Below are 24,157 nucleotides of genomic sequence, written 5' to 3'. Positions count from 1 at the left end.
GATCCCACAATTTCTGGGAATCTAAAATCTAGGAAGAGATGCACAAAGAATGAAATTCACTTCCAAAAACTTTATGGTACATTTCAATGAATGTCATTCATAGCACACAACTCAACAACAAAGGAAAACTAAAAGCATGAAATCATCCATTCTACTTCAATCCTGTTTTCAAAGTCTACAATACTGAGGTGTTACAGAAATTTGGCTTTAAAATATGACTGGCTACACAAAGTCATATAGCTGTCATATTGAAATAAGCTAGATTTCACTTAGGTTACATTTCTTTTTTATTCTAGAGTACTCAATGAAAAACTGAGTACAGATGAATCTTTAAGAAAACGAAGTGGAATGTTTTCTTGAGTACTGTTTAGCAACTAACAGAAGTAAAAATTATATTGGAATTTCAATTGAATAAATGAGATACTAACAGCTACTCACTTTCAGAGTAAATGAAAGCATACATAGATTCCTCTTCCCTGTTGCTTCACTGCACAGACAGATAAAAAACCACCCAAAATGACTACTTCCTGAGTCTCTCTCTGAAGTGAAAACAGGCCAAAGTCTTACTGGGACTAATCAGGGACATCAATTAGCTCCAGCCCCTAGATACCTCTCTTTCCAGATATTTGCAGCTAGCCTTTTCAAAAATTCAGAAAAGTGTTGTCCCGCTTTTTTTTTTTTTTTTTTTAAGATTTAGTTTTTCCAGACAGGGTTTCTGTGTGTAGCAGTTCTGGCTGTCCTAGAACTAACTTAGTAAACCAGGTTGGCCTCAAATTCACAAAGATTCGCCTGTCTCTGCCTTCCCAATGCTGGCACTAAAGGCGTGTGCCACCACCACCTAGCCACCAGTCTCATTTCTTTTTCTCACTTAGAATCTTTGACATAAAATCAAAATTTTATAGTAAAAATCCATAAGGGAACTAGATGCATAAGAGAACTAAGACAGTACCGGTTTTGCATTTGAAGCTACTCAGGAGACTGCAGGACGCAGAGAGCTGGCCTGGCATCACCTCCTACAGCAGTCAGTTACTTTCTACTAAATAATATAATAATGACAATATTACATTGGCCAAAGAAAAATCTGTTCATCTAATATTTAATTTTCTGTTTAATTTGCTCACTTTAAAAGGTGTTTAAATTTGGTTCATATAAAACACTAAAAATCATTGCCCAGTATCTTTCTAAAGTGGAAATGCTCCCTGCAACAGTATAATGTCACTGTTTTCAAACATATGTACTCCTTCTGACTCTGTTGTCACTTTATTGTAGGAATGACACTATAAATAAGGTTTAGGTGACTTGCCCAGAGTTCCCTAGCTGAGATTAGAGCTGGTGTCTTCTCACTCCTTTCTCCAGTGCTCTTGTGGGAGAAGATTTATAAAATATACATATATATGTATGTATTTTAATATGAATACAGATCTTTAAATCCTTTCTTGTCTCAGTTTTACCAACACTGATAATGCCAAGGCACGTTAAAAATATCTGCATAGGATTCAAGTTTGCATAAATATAAATTTATGTGAAAAATAGGGTAAACTTTTATTTAGCTGAGGAAATTACACAGAGGTAGATAACAAAAGACTTTACCATGGTTAAAGCAGGTTCCCACAAAGATATAGAAAATTAATTGTCTAATATTCTCCGATATCTGACTTGTTCAATCAAGAAAAAAGAGGTTCTCAGACTCTTAGAAAGTACCACGTGATGGGAACCAGCTTCAGAGTACTTCGTGAGAGAAGCTGCTTGGCTGTGTATTTCAGTCTCTAAACTCTCTAGACCTCTTTTGAATTGTAAGACAGGGAGAGTCAGTCTCAGGTGATAGGAATATATCTGGTTTGGAAACAAGCCACTTCCTGTGTTTTTTTCTGTTGTATTGTGAAATGGAAAGGTGTTTGCAAAGGTATTTTTCAGCTAGAGATGCAGTAGTCCAGTTCACACCTGTGAATGGAAATTCCAATGGAACACTGGCTTCACACTTTCAATGATGCACATGTGTGAGAAAATCCACAGGAATACACAGAAGATAGAATTAATGTGAAAGTGCAGAAGGATTTGTTTGAATATTATTGAGAACAAGTCTTATGTTTTCATATGCAGATGTGATACAAAGAATTTCCCCCATATAATATGAGCTTTCAATATATAATACTTGAGAGGATGTTTTTTAAGGACATTTTAGTAACCTTGGCAATGTCAATACTATTAATTTCTCTTCCATTTTTCTCTATCTCAAGTAGCCACCACTTATCTCTAAACTGTAAATACTGCATGGTCACTTTAATTTTTCAGTCCAGGCAATGTATCTACAGTTGCTTTCTTCCTTTGATTCCTATATTATTTCTAAACACAAAGATTTTAGTTCAAAACTGTGACAACCATGGATGAAACAGGTGTTTTATATGATAAAATGTACATTTTTTTTTTCAATTTAAGCATGGTTTACAATTTTTGGTTGTATTTGCCTCAGGGAAAAAAGTAGTATATGATTTTTTTTAACGTTTAGAGGAAAAATGAATAATTGTCAGGATAGACATTTTTAGTATATTTACTAATGATAAAGAAGGATATTATGCCACAATTGGAAAACTTTATTACATCATGCTTATATCATGAAACTTGAAGGTCATTTACATTCATAGGGTTACTCCAATGCAAACCAGATGGAGTGACAGATGGAAACAAGATTTGCTGATGTAACACAGAATTTGCCATAATGTTTCCCCTTTGCACATTTTCATGATGACCATTAGAGTACTGTAGACATTGTCCTTCATTTTGCTGTCTCTGTAACATACTGGGACATACTGAGGTTCCAACATACATCCATCTGCTCACCCGATGTCATTTTACTTGATGAAGTTTTTTAATAAGTTACCCAAAGTTAAATAACAATAGCACATGATCTTGTATGGGTTCAGGCTCATTCTTGGTCTCTACTCTCCTTCATGTCTCACGGAATTCAATCAATTGTCTGGTATTTGATTTTATATGGGAGCCAATCACCCATCCTCTCTGAAATTATGCCAAAGGGTAACTGTAAACTGACTGTAAGATCAGTTAACTAGGAAATACCCTCAAAAGAGATAAGATAATTCAAACATATCAAAGACTATATAATGAAAAGTAAATATTTGATAATACACATAAATGAAGACATTCTCAGACTTGATCCCAGCAACCAGTTGGAGTTAACGTTACATTCATCGAGATACGTGACTCCATGGAAACCTATATCATGTGATGAATGACTGGGGTGCTATTGGGGCCATTATTGTTGAATACTCAGCCTTATGCTTCTTACAATATGCTGTCCATCTTTCTAAAGACACCAGGAGTCCTAGTTAGTCACAGGTGCTTTAAGGAGGAAAAGCCCATCTGTAATGGCTATAGAGCCCTGAGCTTACATGAACTGCAGCCTAAGCCTTGTTGGTAGATGAAAGCAAAGCAAAAGTAAAAAGAACCTCACCTATGATTTTTCGTTTCAGATGAGACTTTCCTCATCCTCCCTCAGCATGTTATTTTCAATTTTTATAATAATTATCATTTTATCGGATCAGTTTAGTGCAGCTCCCCACACAATGTTACTCAAAGCACTATAATTTTATTCCCATGGGCAAGAGGAATATCAGGTTCTCCATGGGAACTCTTGATGTTTCTTTCCCTATCACTCCTGCTGATCAGTTGCACAAGCAATGCTGTTGCATTAAATTTCCTGCTGTAAGCCAGCCTGAAATTCATGAGTTCTCTGACAAGACAGACTAATTGAGTAGGGGCCACCTTATTTTCCATCTTATACAGCTTTGTTCATTCCCTTTGGCTTAATATTTAAAATAGGTTTCAATTGGATTTTGTGGAAGCCCCATCATATCAGACAGTTGGTAGTATCACGTGAGACCTGAGGAAGGGGTTGGCCAGAACTGAACTTGACTTTAATACAAGAACATGTTCTATTATTGTTTAACTTTGGGTATTTCTCCCCTAGGAGGAGGACAGAGGAGAACTAACCAGCTCCAGGACCAAGGTAAGAGGGGAGTTTTCTTTCAAAAGAATGGGTTCCATCCATTTGAAGGAAACCCCTCCCCCACCTATTTGTTAATCCCTTTTTCTTTATACATTTATATTTTTTAACCCACCAGCATTAGGAAAACAGCTTGTTACCTATGCATAGTAGTTATTTCAATATCTACTTACAAATTTTATAAAAGGATAAAAGGGAAACCTTCACACAAGTTATAATAGTTGTATGCTACTTCACTCATTTTTTCCATCCTCATTAAATATCAATACCAATCTTCCATTGAGATTTAAATTCTTTATCTGTTCATTTCTCTGTATATATAATATTCATAGTTATCAATCAAACCATAATAGGCAAGAAAGTACAAAAATATTAAATTAAACTCCAAAATGTTTCTCACAAAATACATTATCAAGAAAAATTTTAATAAAAGATGCTGTTGTTATAAATTTTATGACATACATTTTTAAAATAAAATCAGGCTAAACTTTCAAGCTGAAGTAATATAGCCTTAGTAAGTTTTTTTTAATGCACTATATAGAAATTATAGTTAGAAAAATAATAGGAAAGGAAAATGGTTTCTTGAGCACAATTTCCAGCTTCTGCTACACCCTCCCTCATTGGCCTCTTGATGTTGACTTTAATATTTTCCATAGTTTACCTTCTTCATTATTGTCTTTGAAGTCATCAATATTTCCTGTGTTTGGTGTCTTTTCACATTGTTTTTCCACAAAAGAGTTCCCAAAGGAAGATACAAAGATGTTTTCTGACTCTCACACACATGCTATAGCACACATGCCCCCACACACACACACACATACACACAATAAAAAGAAATAGAATTTAAGCTTTGTCATTTTTAATTAATAGTAATTATTGTGCATTGGAACATATTTGTGTTGTGAACACTGTTGTCTCAAGGATAGGCAGTTAAGGGACCAGAAAGAAAATCATTCAGTTTATAAAGCACTTGTCATGCAAACCTGATGACATGAATCCAGGTTCTCATAACCCATGTAAATAGTAACATGCATAGTCCCAGCACTCCTGTCGGGGAAGGAGGTTGAGACAGGAGAATCTCTGGAAGATCATGAGCCAGTTAACTTTGCTTACATGGGTGTGAACAATAAAAGACTGTTGTCAACATTATGGAAGAGGAGGCTCACCACCTGTTTGTCCTCTGGCCCCACATACCACACTACTGCATGTCTGTATTCACTCATATGAGTACATACACAAACACCTTATAATGACAAAGATGTTTTTAAAGTAAAGTAAGATAAGTGCGGGGCAGTTACCCATCAACCTCACAGCTCCCCAGAGTTTTCTTGAATGCGAGCAGCAGGAAATATTAGAAGGATTTAGGTTGTGGAGATAAACAGATAGAAAATAAAGGATAGGTTCCAGAGGGCCTGGAATCTATTCTAATGAGCCCTGACTGGCTCTGCCCCAGGGTGTTTATAGAGATGGCAAGGGGTGGAGTAAAAGACCTCCCCTCAGCACAGCCAAATGCAGACCATCTCAGACACCTGCACTCAGGCCCATGGTCCTAATCATCCTCTTCTATGCAGACCTGCTGGGTAAAGTCACGAGGAACCTGAAAACGGGCTCCCACAGATAAGCAGATAATACCTTTATGGAGAAAGGTATAAACTCAATGGTATCTTTAAGAACTGCAAAACAGACTTAGAACTCTTTGACCAGAAATCTTAGTGTTCTTCCTTTTCTGAACTGACAATATAGCCCTGAACACTGGAAAATCCAGACACTTTTCTTTCTTTAGCTAATCCTTTGTGTCAAACAGTAGTTTTACCACTCAGGTTTTTTTTTTCTATTTTTACTATTCTCCCACCTAACTAAAAGCCAATAAGAAAGGTAAGATTATGAGAGAAAACCTAGTATCACAAATATTATTTTGTATGAATAAGCTCCAAATACTTGCCTATTGTAAAGGAACCTAAGATCTTATACCAGAGAAAAAAGTTGAATCTGTTCTCACCCAAGAATATTTACAGAAATTCTAAAATATTTGAAAATAAAAGTGAGCTAAATATATGTATAAAATATGTAGTGAAATAAATTTTAGTCAAATCAAACTAAACATGCAGCTGGAATTTGGTCTCTATTAATGACAGATATGACATTTAATTTGTCAAATGACTGTATTAACTATCCCAATTAGTAAATTTAGTGACAGAAGTCTTATCTAAAGTTGTTTTACAAGCTAAATGTAGTGATTGGAATGGATTTGCAAAAGGATCTTATGTGGGCCTTTTGTTTTTAAATACAGATGGTAATATTGTATTATCCTTGATATTAAAATACCAAGTATATCTGATTTTATCAGTGGTCTTTCCTACTGGAGACACAAAGTGTGTGAGTGATCGATCCCTTTAGTGATAATCCCAATGAAACACCAACCTCAATTATTTTGTTGATAAATTACCTCTCATTATTCTTATAGAGAATGTTAATATTTCAGTGTTAATATTTCTTGCCAACATTTGATAGAAAGGTTTGAAGCATTTTATTTTAAAGCATACTTTATATCATATACTCCCACAAGTCTGTTGGGCTCCACAGCAGGAAGATTCCCTTTCACTGGCCACCACATTAGTCTTGTGCTTTAACTTCGTCCCTGCAAAGGTAATTCCGTGTGGTACCAGTTGCAGAGTATCATATCTATGGCTTGTTTTACATCTGGACTGAGATAAAATACCCTAAGATACAACTGCCGCTCTCTAAGCAAGCAGAGCACAAACACACATTAAATCGCAAAGAAGCCTGTGACGGAGCTGTGACTGCCCCACACAGAAGCTGTCATCCTTCTACAATCTGAGGTATCTGAGAGAAACCTTATAAAGAGGTCTAGATTGATAAGTCAGTAAGTGAACAAATAAATGATGTGGGAAATGTGAGAGGAAGGAGGAAAGAAATTACTGATTAAGGAGCTATTCAATTTCGAGTCAATTCTAAGCAAAATACCTTTGGAGCTATCAGGAAACTACCCTGGCTAGAGGAAGAAAGGATGTGCCTAGAGGATGAATGTGCTGAATAGATTCTACTCCAGCGCTGAGTAGATGTTGCCAGTGAATAATAGCCTTCAACCTTAGACACCCCTTTTCCCATTTGTTGAATAGAGTCAACCTTATCATATGATAAGAACATTATACTTTAAAAATACAGATAGGCCTTGAATTTCAAAAAAGCTCCAATGATATCTTGAGGCAATCACGGATCATGGAAAAGGCGTTTGTCAGTGTGTTATATCCCCACAAATCATGGAAAAGGTGTTTGTCAGTGTGTTATATCCCTGCAGAGAACAGAGTTCATTCTGGCTTTGGGCACCATGGGAGTGAGACAGCCAGTGGATTGGTGCTGAGTGATAAGGGCCAGTGCTGTGGAAATGAAAATATGAATTCAGGAGCACTTTTCATAATAACAGTTCTTAAAGATGGTTGACCAAAGTAATGGAAGGGAAATGAAAATTAAAATTAGATTTGTATGTTTTTATCCTGCTATTCCTTCTGAGTAAATTTTCTTATTTAGTATAAAAGATCAAAAGGTTTTCTTGCGACAGTATTCTTAGGAATCCAAAACTTCAAGATTAGATAACTGAGAACGTTGTATTCAAATATGTATCTTATTCCAACCTTTGGAGAAAAGGCTGTATTACCATGTACTTACATCACCACCATAAAGTTTATTGGGATCACTTCTTAAAGAAGATTGCCTGCAACTGTTCTGTCAATATTTAGGAAGTAGGTGTTGCATTGACAAGGCCATCTGCCTTTCAGGTATTAAGTGAATATGGGTGTAATAGCGAGGTCAGAGAAACCAAATTACTCATGCAGAGTAGATATAAGATTCCACAGCTTAACCAGGGAAAACCCCACCAAGTCTGACAAACTTCTCAAAAAAACACACAGTCTTCAGAGAAACATAACAGAATGGAAATAGCATTGAAACACAGGAAAGAGCTTTGACAAGGAGAAGAATGTCAAAGTACTTGGGAAAGAGCACTGGAACAGAGAGCAGATGACTCCCAGCCAGTGGGGCTTTGCTGGACAAGTCACCTAACTGTCATTAGGCCTCCGTGATCACATCTGTGAGGTGAGAAAGGAAGATAACCTCTAGCCCACATGTTGACCCCAAAAATTCTCAAGATTCTAAGTCCTTAAAGCTGTCCTTGAAAGTTCTTAGGAAGCAGGCAAATATATAAAAGGAAACATGGCCTGTGGTTCATGGAATAGAAATTATATTAGTAAGAATAAGGAACAGGATCTAGAAGGTAAAAGAATCCATAGTACAGAACAGAGCAGAGTTTTCACAGCTTGTACTCATCACAGCAAGGCTTAGGCATGCATTGCACCATGTTGTAAAGCATCCCCCATGCAGTGACTGACAGCAACCAGTTTTCAGTTTTCTGAACTGTACTTTAGACTATAATGACCTCAGCTTGAAAAGCAAGTTCTATTCCTGGAAAACATAAAACATCTTACAATCCAGCTGTTGTGGTCTCATCCAAAGCTACCTTTTGTAACACTTGCAAGCAGCAGAAACAGTGAGGCAGAGAAGAGGAACACCATAGATTATTTAAAGCCTCAAAGGAGATCTACTATAAAATGAAATTTTATATTTAATCTACTATAAATTTAAATTATATATATAAGATGGATTCCTTGATATTTTCTCAATTTATTTAAATATAACTGAAAGTATCTTTGACAATTTTCCCATCAATGTATCATGTAGTTATTTTTAAAATCTCTTTTATGATATGTTTACTTAATGATCACAAATTGATGTAGAACCCAGGATATCACTTACAAACAAATGACAGACTCAAAACTTCTCTAATGAAATTGTGTAGCCAGCATGGTATCAATTTGGTTTTGTATCTTCTGGCTCTAATAGGCATGCACAAAAGAAGTCACATTTGCTTTTAAAACAGCTGTTGCTAGAGTCTACAGCAGAAATTTGAGTCTATGTGCATCACTAACTTTCCAAAGTTTAGGAACCACCTGTAATCATGTTCCAGTTAATGTGTGTGTGTTTGTTCATGTTATTGATAAAACATCCAGCTTTCATCAAATCATAGAAGAGACCCATGATTGAATGTAGGTAACAAATTATAATTGATGATCCAAAATTGACATTATGAAACTAAACTCCATGAAACAGTGGTGAAGATTAACCTTAAAATACTCAACATTAACATAATTTATGGTCTAAGGGAGTTTACTTTTCAAGCACAGGACCTGAAATCAAATCCCTAGAACTTATTTATTTATTTATTTATTTATTTATTTATTTATTTATTTATTTATTTATTTGTTCTAAAAATGGGCATGGTCATCTCTAACCTCAGTACTGTTGGAGGCCGGGCACAGGAAAATCACTAGGGCTTGCTGGAGCCAGCCTAGATCCAGGCTTAGTGACTGATGCTGTCTAAGGGAATAAGGAACCAGGTTATAGAAGAAAACACCCAATGGTCTCCTCTAGGCTCTACATGAACAGGCATCCACACCTGAACTCACACATACACACACACATACACACACACACACACAGAGAGAGAGAGAGAGAGAGAGAGAGACAGACAGACAGACAGACAGACAGAGAGACAGACAGCAGACAGAGACAGAGAGAAATTGAACATTTCATGTCACAATCCATACCTAAAGCTCTAAATGCCTAGCAGACAGCTTCATAGTAACCACAATGATCCTTGAAGACTAACCTCCTTTAGACTTACTTCTCCAATAAGAATTGGATGTGCACATTCCAAAGAACAAACACCAAAACATGTTGCTGGAAGCTAGTGCAGTAACTATTCATTTGTTCAGCTCTCTGGGGCTTTGTTGAAGCATAGAATTTGAAGGTCTCCCTAAGAATTGATTTACACTTAGTCTCCTATATACCATCTAAACCAAGTGGCCTCCAGCCCCTGGCTCAAGAGACAAAACCAACTGCACCAAAAACAATGGCATACTTCAGGCCAGCCAACGTTTCCTGAGCTGCTTGACAATAGCTCTGAGATTTAGCTTCTTTAGATTAGATTAGAGTTGGTACAAAGTAGTAGAGAAAGTTTGGTTTGAACACAACAGTTCTATATGTCTGTGCTAGTTTCATTTCTGTGGTTGTGATAAAATGACAAAGAGCAACTTACAGGGGACAAGGTTTCCTTTAGTTCACAATTTCAGGTTATAGTTCAACACATTAGGGAAGTCAAGTTGTGGAGTGAGCTCCCAGAGAGTTTCTAAGAGCAAGGGAACTCAAAGGAAATCCTGACATCACACCTACCATAAAGGTCAGAGAGAAATGAATATATGCTTGCTCCGCTAGCTTTCTTTATTCTTGTACAATACAAGGCCCCAAACCCAGGAATGGTGCCACCCATTTTCAGTCTCTGTTTTCCCACATTAATCAAGACATGTCGAAAGGCCAACCTGACTAAGACAATCTCTGCTGAGGCTGTCTGCCTGGGTGACTCTAGGGTGTATCAAGTTGACAATTCATTGAATCATAGAAAATACTTGAGAGGGTTTATTTTTGTTTATTAGTTTTAGTTGCTTGGATTTTAGTAGTAAGTCCCATTGCAGAGAATTTTAAATGAGAAGGGAAGCATAGAGAGCAAGATGTAATTAAAATAATTTTAAAATTGCTTTACCTATAGAGTAATTTGTTGTATTTTCAAACAGTTTTTGGTAGCATTGAAAATATGGATAGCTTATTTTCACAGTGAGATAACAATGAACCTACAGATCTATTTAGTTTTTCTTTTTGGCATTAAGCTATATACTATTTTACCTATTGATTTACATATTGATTTTAATGGATATAAAACAAAGTCACATGGATTATTAATATTTTCAATTTATGCAGCTGTATAGAATGCAGTTATATTAATCTAGAAGAATTTGGTAGAGTAGGGTTAGATCTAAGCATGTGAATCTATACATAATAAGTGCTTCTGATATTTAAATCAAGCTTCTGTAAGAGATATGGGCCAAAAATCAACTTAATTCTTTAATTTATGAATTGTATTTTCTATCTTTTGACATATAAAAATACTATTGGATTTGTTATAAGGTATTCTGCTAACATATTGTCTGATTTCATAGGATTGTTTCCCCAAAGGCAATCATCTTAAAGTTCTTAATAAAAAAAACAATTCATTTCTTTCTAGCTTTTAATTCTATCATAAGAGTGTTAAAATGTCCATATTATTACATTGCTGACTATACTGAGCATCAACTTTATTTTTGTCTTTCAATATAAATAAAAAAATAAACTTGCATAATTTTAATTCACCAGGTTAGTTAGTGCCAAGTAAAGTTGAATTACTTTTCTGTGCTTTGCATTTTCTGTTAGAAATTGCTTAAAATTCCTTTTTCTGGTTCTAAAGAAATTATATCTTTCATATAATTTCTTACTAGTTCACACAATTTTGATGGTTTTTGAAAAAAATATGTTAGGATTTGTTGGCGTCTTTGCAAAAACTCATTTATGTAAATATTGTAGGCACTATAATGCCAGGTACTTAAATTGCATCAGGATATAATATAAAGAAAACTCTTCAGAGAAGACAGCAGAGGCTTTAAGCGAAGGAGAGGTGTTCTACATGTGTATATAATAAAGGGGTCCTTTCACATCAGGATGATAAAGTAGTAGTACTATCTTACATTAGTTAGGACAAAAGACTTTGTCAGGTGGTCAGAGTATGGCATCTTAGAAAATAAGGAAATGTTTGTTTTGTTAAGTGAAATGGGACTGAGTTCATATCAGCCAGAGTAAAGAAATTATTGAAAAATAATTACACTGCAAGATAAATGGATTAGAAATAAGAATAAGGCATGAAGCATGCAGTGACTACAAGAGCATGCATATCCAAATCAATAGAAGTTAATGAGAAGTCATTTGTGGAGACACAGGAAGAATGTCTCACCCTGGGATAAACGTACCTTGCACTAGAAAAGGCTTACTTTCATTAGACTCCCCAAAATGAGGAAGTGCAAACATTTCCATTTCTTAGCCCCTATTCTGCACTTGGTTTTATGTGTCTCTTCAAAAAAGAACAAAAAGATTTGTTAGGAATTATTGGAGTCTGAAAATTATTGAAAATGTGGTGGATTTTCAAAATCTCATATTGGAGGAGTAGTTCCAGGAATAAAAACCCTCAGAACTCTCCAGAAGTCCTGGAATTCTCTACGGTAGTACTCACTGCTAGAGAAAGGTCATTGGAGAACTGTTCTTTCTTAAACTTCTCATGAGGCATAAAATGCAGGGCAAATAAGTGAATAATTACCTGGGTCCTCTCTGAGCCCACAAAATCCATCACTTACAAACCTGGGGTCCCAGATGAAGCTCTTACATTTGGCAATAGTGTGGCCAAAAGTTATTTTTCCACCACCACCACCACCACCTTTTTTTAAAGAAAAGCATTTGTTTTCTTTTGACTCTAAAATGCATTTAATACAAAAGGAATAACTAATGCAAGACACAGTCCACAATGTCCACTCTCCTCTGTCTGTTCCGCACAGCAGCTATCATAGCTTCCTTGATGGTTAACTAGGCAAGAATATCCCTGGCAATCAATAAGTGTTTCTGATATTGGCTTTGAAGACAATATCTGAAATGTAGAAATGAGTTTCCAGAGCAGTAATAAAATACTCAGCAGCAGGGATTTGCTTTCTCTGTTCCTGACTAACCTGACGTGTTATGACCTCTGTAGCTATGGTTACCATCTTTCCTTAGGGGTTCCTTTATCACGTCAACTAAATAAAAAGTACTTTTTAACTGTTCTAGTAAAATTAGTGAAGGAATGTTACATATTTTAAGTCATCTGATGATTGTTATTAGTACTACTATATAAAAAGTAATTCATTTCTTAAGACAGAACAGATTCAAATCCATGCACATGCATGTGTTTTACACTGCAGTTTAAAAAGCAATCCCAGGAGGCCTTGAGACAACACAAATCTATTCCATAAGAAAGTAACTTCTTTTGTCACATAGTCATGAATTAACATGGAAAAAAATTTGGCATACTGAATACAATCTCTAAACAGTACAGCTCTTTTCGGCCTTCTACACTGTATTATTTTTAAAAAGTAAATTGTATACATAATGGTTTAAGCAGACTTTACCAAGGGACCCCAAGCTTCTACAAGAGAAGTGTGTGGATTAATTGTGAACTGAGAAGTTGTTTAACTATTGGTCAAGTGTATATATCTTATCAATCAAATATAGATATATGTTTATCTGTATGGATAGCAGTGTGAAACTAAATTGTTTTTACATGGCCTATTTGTCGGTATGAGAAAGACAATATCTGAGAATAATTTTGCAAAGAACTTGATTCCAAACAATCTTCTCAACACACAGATTTATTTTCTTTATTCATTTCTTTACTTTGCTTTTTTGTTTGATTCTTTATTTTCTATTGTGCTGTGAAACTGTCTTTGGGTATGACTAATAACTCTGTTAAATAACCCTCTCATGAAATGTTTTTACTTTGAATCAAAAGAATATATGAACCAACATATGAAATAACTTGGATACTACTTCATTTTTAAAAATTCAAGCTAATATGAATGTTCAAAGCTAAAGCATATTATAAGAAGAATTTCTAAATAGGAGACTTTAATATTTTTCATTCACTGAAGTCAAACTTGCTTATTTTTGTGGGACTTATTTTTTGAAAGCCTAAACAAATTTAAGTGACTTTTTCTTCACAAGAGATTTTTTTTAATTAGACATTCCTTATCTTCACTGATTGTGTATGCATGCATACATGCATTTTAACTTGGTCCTATTGATGATAAAATTGACTAATTTTAGTCCACTAATGCAGCACTTGCTTCTGAATGTAGGAGGAGCTAATTATTTAATTAGCATTTAAGAAATAGAAGTCTCACTCTTGAACTCAAGCATAGTTTCCCCAGGAAAAAGTATATACTTTCCAAGTGGTTTATCCTCTCCAAAAATGAAAAACAGTCATTTACTTGAAATATCAGGAACACATTTTAAGAGAATAAACACATGAATAGACAGTTTAGTGTTAAAATAGCCAAAACCTGTTGTTAGGCAGCTAAATATTTTACTGTTAAATCATGCTGACCATGTATATGTTTGTTTTATTTGACTGGTAATTCATTTGGCTTTAAGAAATCACCAAACTTAATGCTTCCCAAACAGCACAAACAGATTATTTGTATCTACATTTCTAGAGTAGATTAAGGCACTCCCAAAATTTAACAAAATTCTCATTAAATGCTGAGAAGTCCTCTTGAAAGAGTCAATGGGTCATTTACAAATTGTACCATGAAAGCAAGAGAAACCAAACACGTGGAAGGCAAAAGCTTATGACCCTTTTTAAGGCTCTTTGAGAACATTTAGAATAGAATACACTGCTGCTATTTCTCCACAGAGACAACAGAAGTAGACAAAATCTCATCTAGAATGGTTCTTGTAAAATGCATTATGATGTTCTGGGGTTCGACTGCAAATTTAAACAATCAAAATGGATTTGTGATTCTCATTTCTAAATTGCATCCAATGCCTAAGAACAAACATAAAATTGATATGAGATCATCCCTAAAAGCTGTTACTGTCTCCAACCTAGCTTCATGAAACTCAAAGGACCTGGAAATCTGCAAATTTGAGAGAATTCAAAGCACTGAATTAATAACCCCCACAAATAATAAAGGGAATAATAATCAAGCCATATACTTTATGAACAGGAACTGAGTACCAGATTAGTAGCTGGTTTGTAGTGTTTTTGTTGTTGTTTTTTAATGATATTTTGTTTTCCTTCAGGGAATGAATCTTTATTTCAGTCTCTTTTGGGTTATTGACATTCTTAGGAGCAAAGAAACCCAAAGTGTAATTATTTCACTATTACTAGTAAATATAAGTTTACTATAGTTTTGCAAAAAAAAATCAATGTAATCAGTTATCAGACAATAACCAAACTGAGCCAATGTGCAGCACAAGTACTGCAGGTTGAATGCACTTGAATGAGTTGCAGTTGCATTCCATTTGGACTATTGCGTAAGGAGCTGCCAGATAGCAAAATGAGAGGTTTATTTAGCGTCCTTCCGGGGAAGCTTACACGAGAGCTAAGTCCTCATTCCTTCTAACATCTTAACAGCTCTGCAGTTTCTTACAAAATATGTTTTATCGTTTCAAGAAATGCTGTTAACCTCGCAGTTTTAAAACTGAATGAACAAGGCCTCTTGGACAAATTGAAAAACAAATGGTGGTACGACAAAGGAGAATGTGGCAGCGGGGGAGGTGACTCCAAGGTTAGCCTCAATGTCACCAAGAGCGGGTAAACAGTATGTCAAGTAATGGGTGCATCTGCTGGGAGACTTACGGTATACCTGCCCATAGACAGACTGTTACTCAAACACCTTTACAAGCTCAAGTATGCAATTACTGTCAAAACAAAAATATTTGCAACTGTTATTAATTTGGTGACATGCTCACAACTCCAATGACAATAGATGTGAGAAGCTCTGGCTTTAAGGAACAGGATCCTGTGGAGCTGGTTTTGGAAAACAGGAAGTTTCTGAAAGAGTGGTGTAGTGTTGAGAAAAGAGAGGAGAAAGGGTAAAGCTGACTTGTTTTCTGCATTCATGATTGGCCAGACTTCTACCAAATTTCCAATTAACATCAATAACCTGACTCCACCTTGATTTGTGTAGCGTTCCAAACAAATAGCTTTCTCCAGACAAAGCATTACAATGCAACAATACAATTATTTGGTTTACATAATTGTTTTGCTTTCTACTAATGGATGAATCAGGAAACAATAAGACTACAAAGCAATACTAACTCATCTTTGTCTTCACATCACACATACCATAATTTCTGCATCATCATTTTTCTCATTTCTAATTAATTTCTTCAAAAAATAAGAAAACACATGATTAGGAGATATTCTAACTAGTGACCCAGGATAATATCTATATATATAAGTGCTTATAGACAAAGTGCAATAGCCTAGATAGGAAATTCTGACTGAGGAATTTAGGGAAATTCTTTCCCTAAAAACACAGGTAAAACTTTAAATTATACCTCTAAAAGCATAGATTTTACTTAATCTAGTAAAAACAAGAATGCTTCCTCCTCCCACCTCTTAACAAAAAGAAAAGAGCCGGGCGGTGGTGGCGCACACATTTAATCCCAGCACTCTGGGAGGCAGAGCCAGGAGGATCTCTGTGAGTTTGAAGCCAACTTGAGCTACAGAGTGAGTTCCAGGAAAGGCACAAAGGTACACAGAGAAACCCTGTCTCGAAAAACAAAACAAAAAAACAGGAAAAGAAATCCTGTTTATTTTTAGGTTCCTGACTGAACTATACATTTTCTCATTGTACCACCTAAACTTCAATAGGATTCTGTGTTCTGTACCTGATGAGATATCTGCTGTTAAGACCCCCCAATCTTAATCTAAAAAGTTTCTCAAACTGAGTTCATTAATATTTTCCTATATTTCCTATTGTAGAAGGAAGAACAAATATTTTGCCATGATTCCAGGCACCAATTCCCTTAATCCTCTCTGATGTTATCAGTGTTTCTGATCCTAAATAATTGATAAAGAAAGCACAGTCTAAACATCATGGACAGGGGCTCTGAATACTTCATAACAACAGAAGGCATCATGTGGCAGAGGATGGGTTAAAAGAATGAGAGACTGAGGAGGTGAGAACTAACCCAAGGGAGACCAGATAGCAGAGAAGAGAACAAGGAGAACTCAGGGCTGCTCTCTTAGTGACAGTCAGCTTTTCTGAGAATCAATGCAACCCCTCAAAGCCTAATCTAGTCTCAAGAAAAGTAACATAAGTCTCTTAACAAAAACATTAAGCCATTAATGGGCCTATGACCACACAGACCTCTTAAAGGACCTGCCACCTCAATGCAATCACATTGAGGGATTAAGCCTCAAATGAGTTTAGGGGGAGCAAACCACATTTATATTACAGCATTAGATTAAAGTGTAATAAGTAAATTCATTTTATATTTTGGACTCCAACTTCCCTAGAATTTTCTCATAAACACATAAATATATTTATGTATGGAGACAAAAGTATTCCTGTATGAAAACTAGAAATGTCAGAAAATGTACTATACTAGTACTAGAAAACTTAAGATGTATATGTTATAGAGTCAGAAATTTTCTGTTTGAGGACTTTATAATCACAAATGTTTAAAAATATAACAATGTTTTATGGATTAATTTTTTACAAATATAAATATCAGACCTATTTTAGGGTACAAGAAAGATTATTCAGAGAAAAATAAGCAAAATACAAATCTGTGCATGTTGGGAAAATCTACACAACAAAAATCATTATGACTTAATTAAACAAGAAATTCAACAATTTGGTCAGTGTTACACATCTTGAGTTCAAGAAACTGGTACATCACAGACCTGAGTAAGAATTTGTGGTCTTAGAATAAGTATATATCTAATTTTATTATTCCTAAAAGCAAACATCTGTTCTTTCAGTGAATATTATCACAGTTTTCACAAATAAGAATGAGAAAATTGTGTTTTAAACCATTATTTTAAGTCTTGACAGAGAACTTTGCAAAATATTTTAAAATTTAACATAAAATGCTCACTTAAAGTGAAATTATAGTATATTCTGTTTTCCCTTAGGAGCTTAGTTTCCATATACATGAAAGGCTTGTCACCAAGAGAATAAGGTTATTGAAGTCTCAAAGTTAATAATGTCTTAGCATGAAGGTAAGAGATATTTACCATGGTTAATGGTAAGAGATATTTAATGCCCTGAGGTAATTTAGGTCAGAGAAATTACCACCAAGTGCTTATTCCTTTAAAAGTCACCTTGTATCATCTTCAGATGATTAATGATCTTTTTAAACTTACTTTTCCTCTACCATTCTGCTTGATCTTCCTCAAAAGAGGTAAAATAAGGAGTAAAAGTGCTGAATGGAAGAAGACAGCAGGCTCTAAAGCCTTGGTTAAGGGTATAAACTGCAGACATGAAAGACAAATCTACAGAGATCTCCACACAAGCCATCCAAAAATTGGCTTATTTGATTTTGATGTTTTAGGGGTCATAACCAAAGCCTGTACCACACATGAAAACATTCCTATGAGGAAACAATTGATTTACCTGCCATTTGCAAGATTATAATTGGATGGAGTATGGGATAATTCAGATCCCTAGCTTCCATTCAGCTGGCAAATATTACACTTCTGGTTTTATTGAACAGTATGTCAGCACCTGGATAGAAAAAGAGACATTTCTCACTCTTTTCCCTCAAAGCACTCACAATTTAAGACAATCAATAGCAGAACCACTCAGAGGCCCTGCTGCACCTTTGCTGTCATGGACTATGGCTATGCAGAAATCAATATCTGACAATCATTTCCAACATAATCTTTGGCCATAAAAATGCAACAAGAGTTATGAAAGAAAGGATTTTTCATCTTCCAGGAAAAACAGCAGATGAGAAATCATATTCAAGCAAAATAATTTGTTTGAAAATCCTTTCCTAATGCTAATATTACTTTAAAATTATTTTTAGTCATCATAAAAATGTATGCCCATCCTTGTGAGTGAAATAACAAACCTACATTCATTGACAAGAAGCCAATGAAAATACGAATTACAATGTGTAAAATATATTTTCCCTTTGATTATTCTACTGTGGCTTAGTTTAAGTACAAGCCAATATATGTATGAGGTTTTAAAAGTCTTGACTTTGAGATTTTGCCAATGCCTATACCTAGCATCATAGTACTAATAACAGCTACATAATAAACATCTTTTCTGGTTTTTGTCCCTTATTCTCCTAAATATACATATAACCATACACATAGATGTGAATGTTCATAAAAATCACTTAGTAGGTGTAATCCTTAAATTATGTATTCCCTAAAATTATAATCCAGCACATAATTCCTGGGTTCTGATTTGACATTTGGGATTCCTGACTTTAATAAATTTTATCCTTATAAACCACTTATTCCTTGATACTAAAATCATGAAAATGAACACAAGACTAAGATACTAGCATAGAAAAAAATTATTCAGAAACAGAAAAACTGTAATAGACAAGAAACCACTAGATACACATTTCTTTGAAAGGGCTCATCAAGTATCATAGTCTTTGTTTAATGTGTGCACTTCTTCTGGTTGAATATTAAGTACAGTAAATAACAAATATCTCATATCTGGATTGCCAGTGTACTCTCACCCTCTAAAACCAAGCTATTGGGGTGGGTAGCAGAAGATACAAAGAGGTGAGGGAAAGAGAAAGGGAATAGAGGGGAACCGTACATGAAGAAGCAAAGGACATGTAATAAGTGATAAGTGATAATCCACAAATATCACCATTAACTTTCTCTTCTAGAAGAAAGTTGAAATATAATATTTTCATATCCCTCATCTGTTTTTTTAATATCCAAACACTTCTCAGTCCAACCCATTCAGAAAAGGCATTGTAGTCTAATATAAATTGCCTATCATGTATTGGGTTTGTTTAGGCTTTGGAAAGTTAACCTGAAGGCCTAAACTTTATAATACCAATTATGGTGAGACTGAGGCAGGAGAATTGCTTAACCCCACACACTAAAGAATCTCCCAGGTAACACAAATTTCAATACACAAAAATCCTTTATAGTATCAATTCCAAGAAGAAAGCTTGCTCTTGACTCCAAATAATTAAATTGTGGCAGCTTTATAAGTCACCTAGTCTGAATCAGCTCTTATTACGGTAAGTACTGCTTCAGGAAGATAGATGAGTTGCACACCTTTATTATCAAGGAGTTCAGAGGAGTGAATTCGGATATGGGGAGCCTTGCTGTGTATAGAAATGGAGCTTTATTGACAATAATGTCTAGATCAATTGATCTTATTTTAGCACCCCAAATAAGCCTATACTCAAACAAATCTTTTAATAGATGGTTAAATTATTGTAGATTTTTAACCACAAAGCAGCTAAACCTTCAGGATCATGGAAAATACAGATTATTTCTTCAGTGGAATAATAAACCTACATTATAGTAAAATCTTTTTTTGTTTGTTTGTTTGTTTTGTTTTGTTTTTCGATACAGGGTTTCTCTGTGTAGTTTTGGTGCCTATCCTGGATCTCACTCTGTAGACTAGGCTGACCTCCAACTCACAGAGATCTGCCTGCCTCTGCCTCCCGAGTGCTAGGATTAAAGGTGTATACCACCACTGCCCAACTGCCCAGCTAATAACACCAATTTAAAGACATGCATTTGTATTCAGACTCTATATGAACAAAATGAACTAACATTAGGGGGAAATTGTTTTTATTATAACTCCTAACAAGAAATTTTAATGAACTAGAAATCTAGTTTCTGAGTCTTTACTATATTTTTAAATGCAAAAGCTATGAAGCTAGACTATTACAAATCCAAGTTTGGATAATGGCCTGCTATATAACTGCTAAGTTAAAATCTCTCTGTCTTAGAATATTCATTTATTAAATGGGAGTAACAGGAATAAAGATATAAAGTATTTTCAATAGTTTCTTATTCACAGTAATTGTTCAGTTTCTAGTGCTATAATAAAGACCATGACCAAATACACCTTGGAAGAAAAAAGTTTCATTTATCTTTAAATCTCCTAAATCACAATCCTCCATGAAAGGAAACCAAGACAGGAACTCAGAGGCAGGAACTGAAGCAGAGGCCACGGAGGGTTTGCATCTCCTGGCTTGCTCAGTCTGCTTTTTTATACAACCCAGGACCACCTGTCCAGGGTGGCACTATCTATAGTAGACTGGACCCATCAATTACCATTCAATCAAATGCCCTGCAAATTTGCCTAAAGGCAATCTGATGGAGGCAGATTTTCTCAGTTAAGGTTCCCCTTCCCAGATGTGTCAAGATGACAAAATACTAACTAGGACAGCTACCACCATCATGCATATCAATGCATTGCCCAGTTTTATACTGAATAAATGGAATTAATTTCTTGGTAAGGAAGTAAATGCATGCTAAGTTTCGTCAAATGTGTTTAGCATTTCTCAGAAGTAAAGCACAGGATACCAGTACGGTAAGACAAAATAAGAGTGACAACTTTAAAGATGTCCAGAGGAACTCAGACCATTTCCAGCAAAAGGAAGCAAAAACCACCAGTCCACTAATACTTATCAAGACAAGACCCCAAGAATTACTATTGTCCACTCATTCTCTTTGCTTTCCTCCTTCCTCATGAGAAGGAAAAACTAGCAGAATCCTTAGAGTGTTTTCAACTACCAATGTTGAGTAAAGTCTTCCTCTCTGAGACATTCTACATAACATTTAACATTGAATGAATCAAAGATGGCAGACAAATCTGTTATAAAATATTAATTTATTTGTAATAATTTTAAATTGTAGTCACTTAATTATATACTTTAATTATGTTAATATAGTAGACTCAAGGCAGATGATTGCTTATAGTGATGTCATTTAGGCTCAATGCTTCAATTCAGAAGGAAAATGCAAGTATAGGCTTATACTTTAAAATAGTAATTTGCATATTTATCTTGTGAAGACCTTTCACACCTAAAATGTCCCTTGGTCAACAATACTGGAGACAGTATTCTCCTTGTATGAACTTACTATGGAGTCAATTTATTGACAGATACCATACACATATTCTTAGGAAGTAAGTAAGACTCACTAGCTAAATCATAGTGTATGGCTGTAGCTTCTACTTAACTTGATGTCATCTCTATTCACTATGAAGGAGAAAAGTAAGATGTTTCTAGGTTCCAGTCGCTTGCCACATGTGTGGGGGAAATTACAACTGTTTGTGAAGCCCAACCAGGCCAATAGTTTTGTATTCACAGTAATTGCATATATTTTTATTTAAAAATCCTCCCTAGCAGTATGTGCCTGTTACATAAAGCGATGGAGCAGGCCCCAGTTTTATGTCTGATTCTAAACCTGGGCCTACAGTTCAAGACATACAGCCTACTGTGGCCTTTGCTCCGTCACTTTGCCATGCGATTCTAATGTAGTTTTACTTGAATAACATAAAATAACATATATAATGTTATTTATGTTATTTTCCACGTGAAGAACTCCTGTAAACCTTGCCGTTTTGAAACTCAGTGAGGCAGGCGTCTTAGACAAGCTGAAAAACAAATGGTGGTACGATAAAGGTGAATGTGGACCCAAGGACTCGGGAAGCAAGGTCAGTCATTGCAGTTTGGGGCCTCTTCTTGTGTATAAAACAAACAGTAACTGGGAGCAATTGTCCAAAGCTTATGAATCCTTAAACATTGAACTTTTCTGTCCATCTAGCCATTGCCTAAATTAAAAATTAATGCCATAAATTTCATCCACAGAGACTGTCCATAGATAATAAACTGCTCCCTAGTAGTAAAGATTTAAAATAAACTAAGATTACCTCTTATATATGAAGTATTATATATATATATATATATATATATATATAACAACAGAATTATCTATATGAGTCTCAAACTTATTTACCATTAATTTTTGTCAGTTAGGTTTTTGATAAAGAGACCATGAAATGTGTATTTTAAAAGTTGGTTCTCAAAACAGGAAATGAAAAATTGATCAGCAGTTATTCATAAAAAAAAATAAGGTAAATATGTTAAACAAAATTCAGGGTCATGTCACCACACTGTCAAGCATTCTGCTTTAGTTCAAAGAGGCTTGTCACATTTCTGGCTTGACAGATCAATAAGAAGAACTTCCAGATCCATTATCTCAATAGAAATTATTTCAAAAATCAGTGTTAACAGTACATATCCATAAGTTCTAAGATCTTTTGCTCTTGAATTCATTTTTAAAGATTTATTTATTTCTATTTTATGTGTATGGGTATTTTGCTTGCATGTATGTTCCTGCATTCTCAGAGGCCAAAACATAGCAGTGGATACCCTGGAACTAGAGTTACAGACAGTTGTGAGCTGCCATGTGGGTGCTGGAACCGAACCCACATCCTATGGAAAACAGACAGTGCTCTTAGCTACCGACCTCCTCTCCCATCCCTGCTTGCGAATTATTTACAGAAACATAGAGGCTGAGTTTGGGGAGTACAAACTTACATGTTTATTCTAATTGAAAAAAAGATCAAGTTCATTAGTGATTCAGCACACCTGCACATACTAATAAAATATACTTAAGAGAGGCTGGGGAACAGCGGCACATGCCTTTAAACCCCATTGCTCGGGAGCATGTGTATGTGTGTATGATTGCTCCTAAGTCATATTTGAAGATTTTTTTAAACCTTTTCTTGAGATTTTTCTATATCACATTCTAGAAAGAAAACGAGTTGGTGTTTAACCTAGGACATTGAAACAAGTGACTAACATTTGAAGAGTTTCTATTAATTTTAGGAAACAAAATCAGGTTAACAGGGCACTTTTCAAACCTTACACACAGTTAATCATTTTCATCTGCCTTAGAAACAGAGTGGAGTGAGACAAGCTTGGCCATATAATGAAACTTTTACATTGTGTCCTGCTGTAAAGAAAGATAAACACACATATTTAGCACCATGTTACCTTAAAATAACATGACCAAGCAGACAAATACATATATAAAGAGAGAGATAAATATATAAATGTATCACTTGAATTAAATACTCTTCTAACATAACTACTAAAGAACTTGAACCAGATTTTGCATGCAAGGTATTATGGGACAGAGGGTGGCCATAGAACACCTTTCAGAGTGTCTTCCTAAATTTTTTTGCAATAGTGCTATTGCAAAATATATTATAAACATATTAACAGTTTATGGCATTTTTTAGTTATTGTTACAATTTTAATATCTTCCAATCATCTGCTTGACTATTCCCAGGTCTAAAAATAAAGTAATACATATAGTGAGGCTCTGAATAATATTATGACTAAAATATTTACTATTAAACATTATAATTTTCAATCAGTAAAAGTAATCATAAATCAGACCATACATAAATCATTTGCTTCTCAGTCTGAATATATTTTATTGAAAATTATCTTCAAAAAGCCAGAAGTAGTGATATAAATTTGTAATCCCAAAACATCAGAGGCAGAGACAGCAGGATCAAGCGTCAAGCTACCCTGAGCTCCATAGTGAGCCAACCTAGGCTACATAAGATCCTGTCTCAAAGA

At 35.0% G+C, this 24,157-nt stretch overlaps 1 protein-coding gene across 5 annotated transcripts in view; it reads left to right on the top strand.

The window, feature by feature from the left end:
• Positions 1 to 24,157, top strand: part of Gria4 (glutamate ionotropic receptor AMPA type subunit 4) — a 384,585-nt gene that overhangs the window by 352,596 nt on the left and 7,832 nt on the right. For 2 of the 5 annotated variants that reach the window (XM_006983747.4, XM_016002318.3), the window contains exon 15: positions 15,219 to 15,333. In XM_006983747.4, the coding sequence (XP_006983809.1) occupies positions 15,219 to 15,333 (115 nt within the window). Of the gene's footprint in view, positions 1 to 3,985; positions 4,023 to 15,218; positions 15,334 to 22,103; positions 22,219 to 24,157 lie in introns of those variants that run through there. The other 3 variants (XM_016002319.3, XM_006983746.4, XM_016002322.3) reach the window with 2 other exon arrangements.

This window comes from Peromyscus maniculatus, chromosome 7 (genome assembly GCF_049852395.1).
Source record: "Peromyscus maniculatus bairdii isolate BWxNUB_F1_BW_parent chromosome 7, HU_Pman_BW_mat_3.1, whole genome shotgun sequence".
Lineage (NCBI taxonomy): Eukaryota > Metazoa > Chordata > Mammalia > Rodentia > Cricetidae > Peromyscus > Peromyscus maniculatus.
This window is presented reverse-complemented; position numbering and strand designations above follow the sequence as displayed.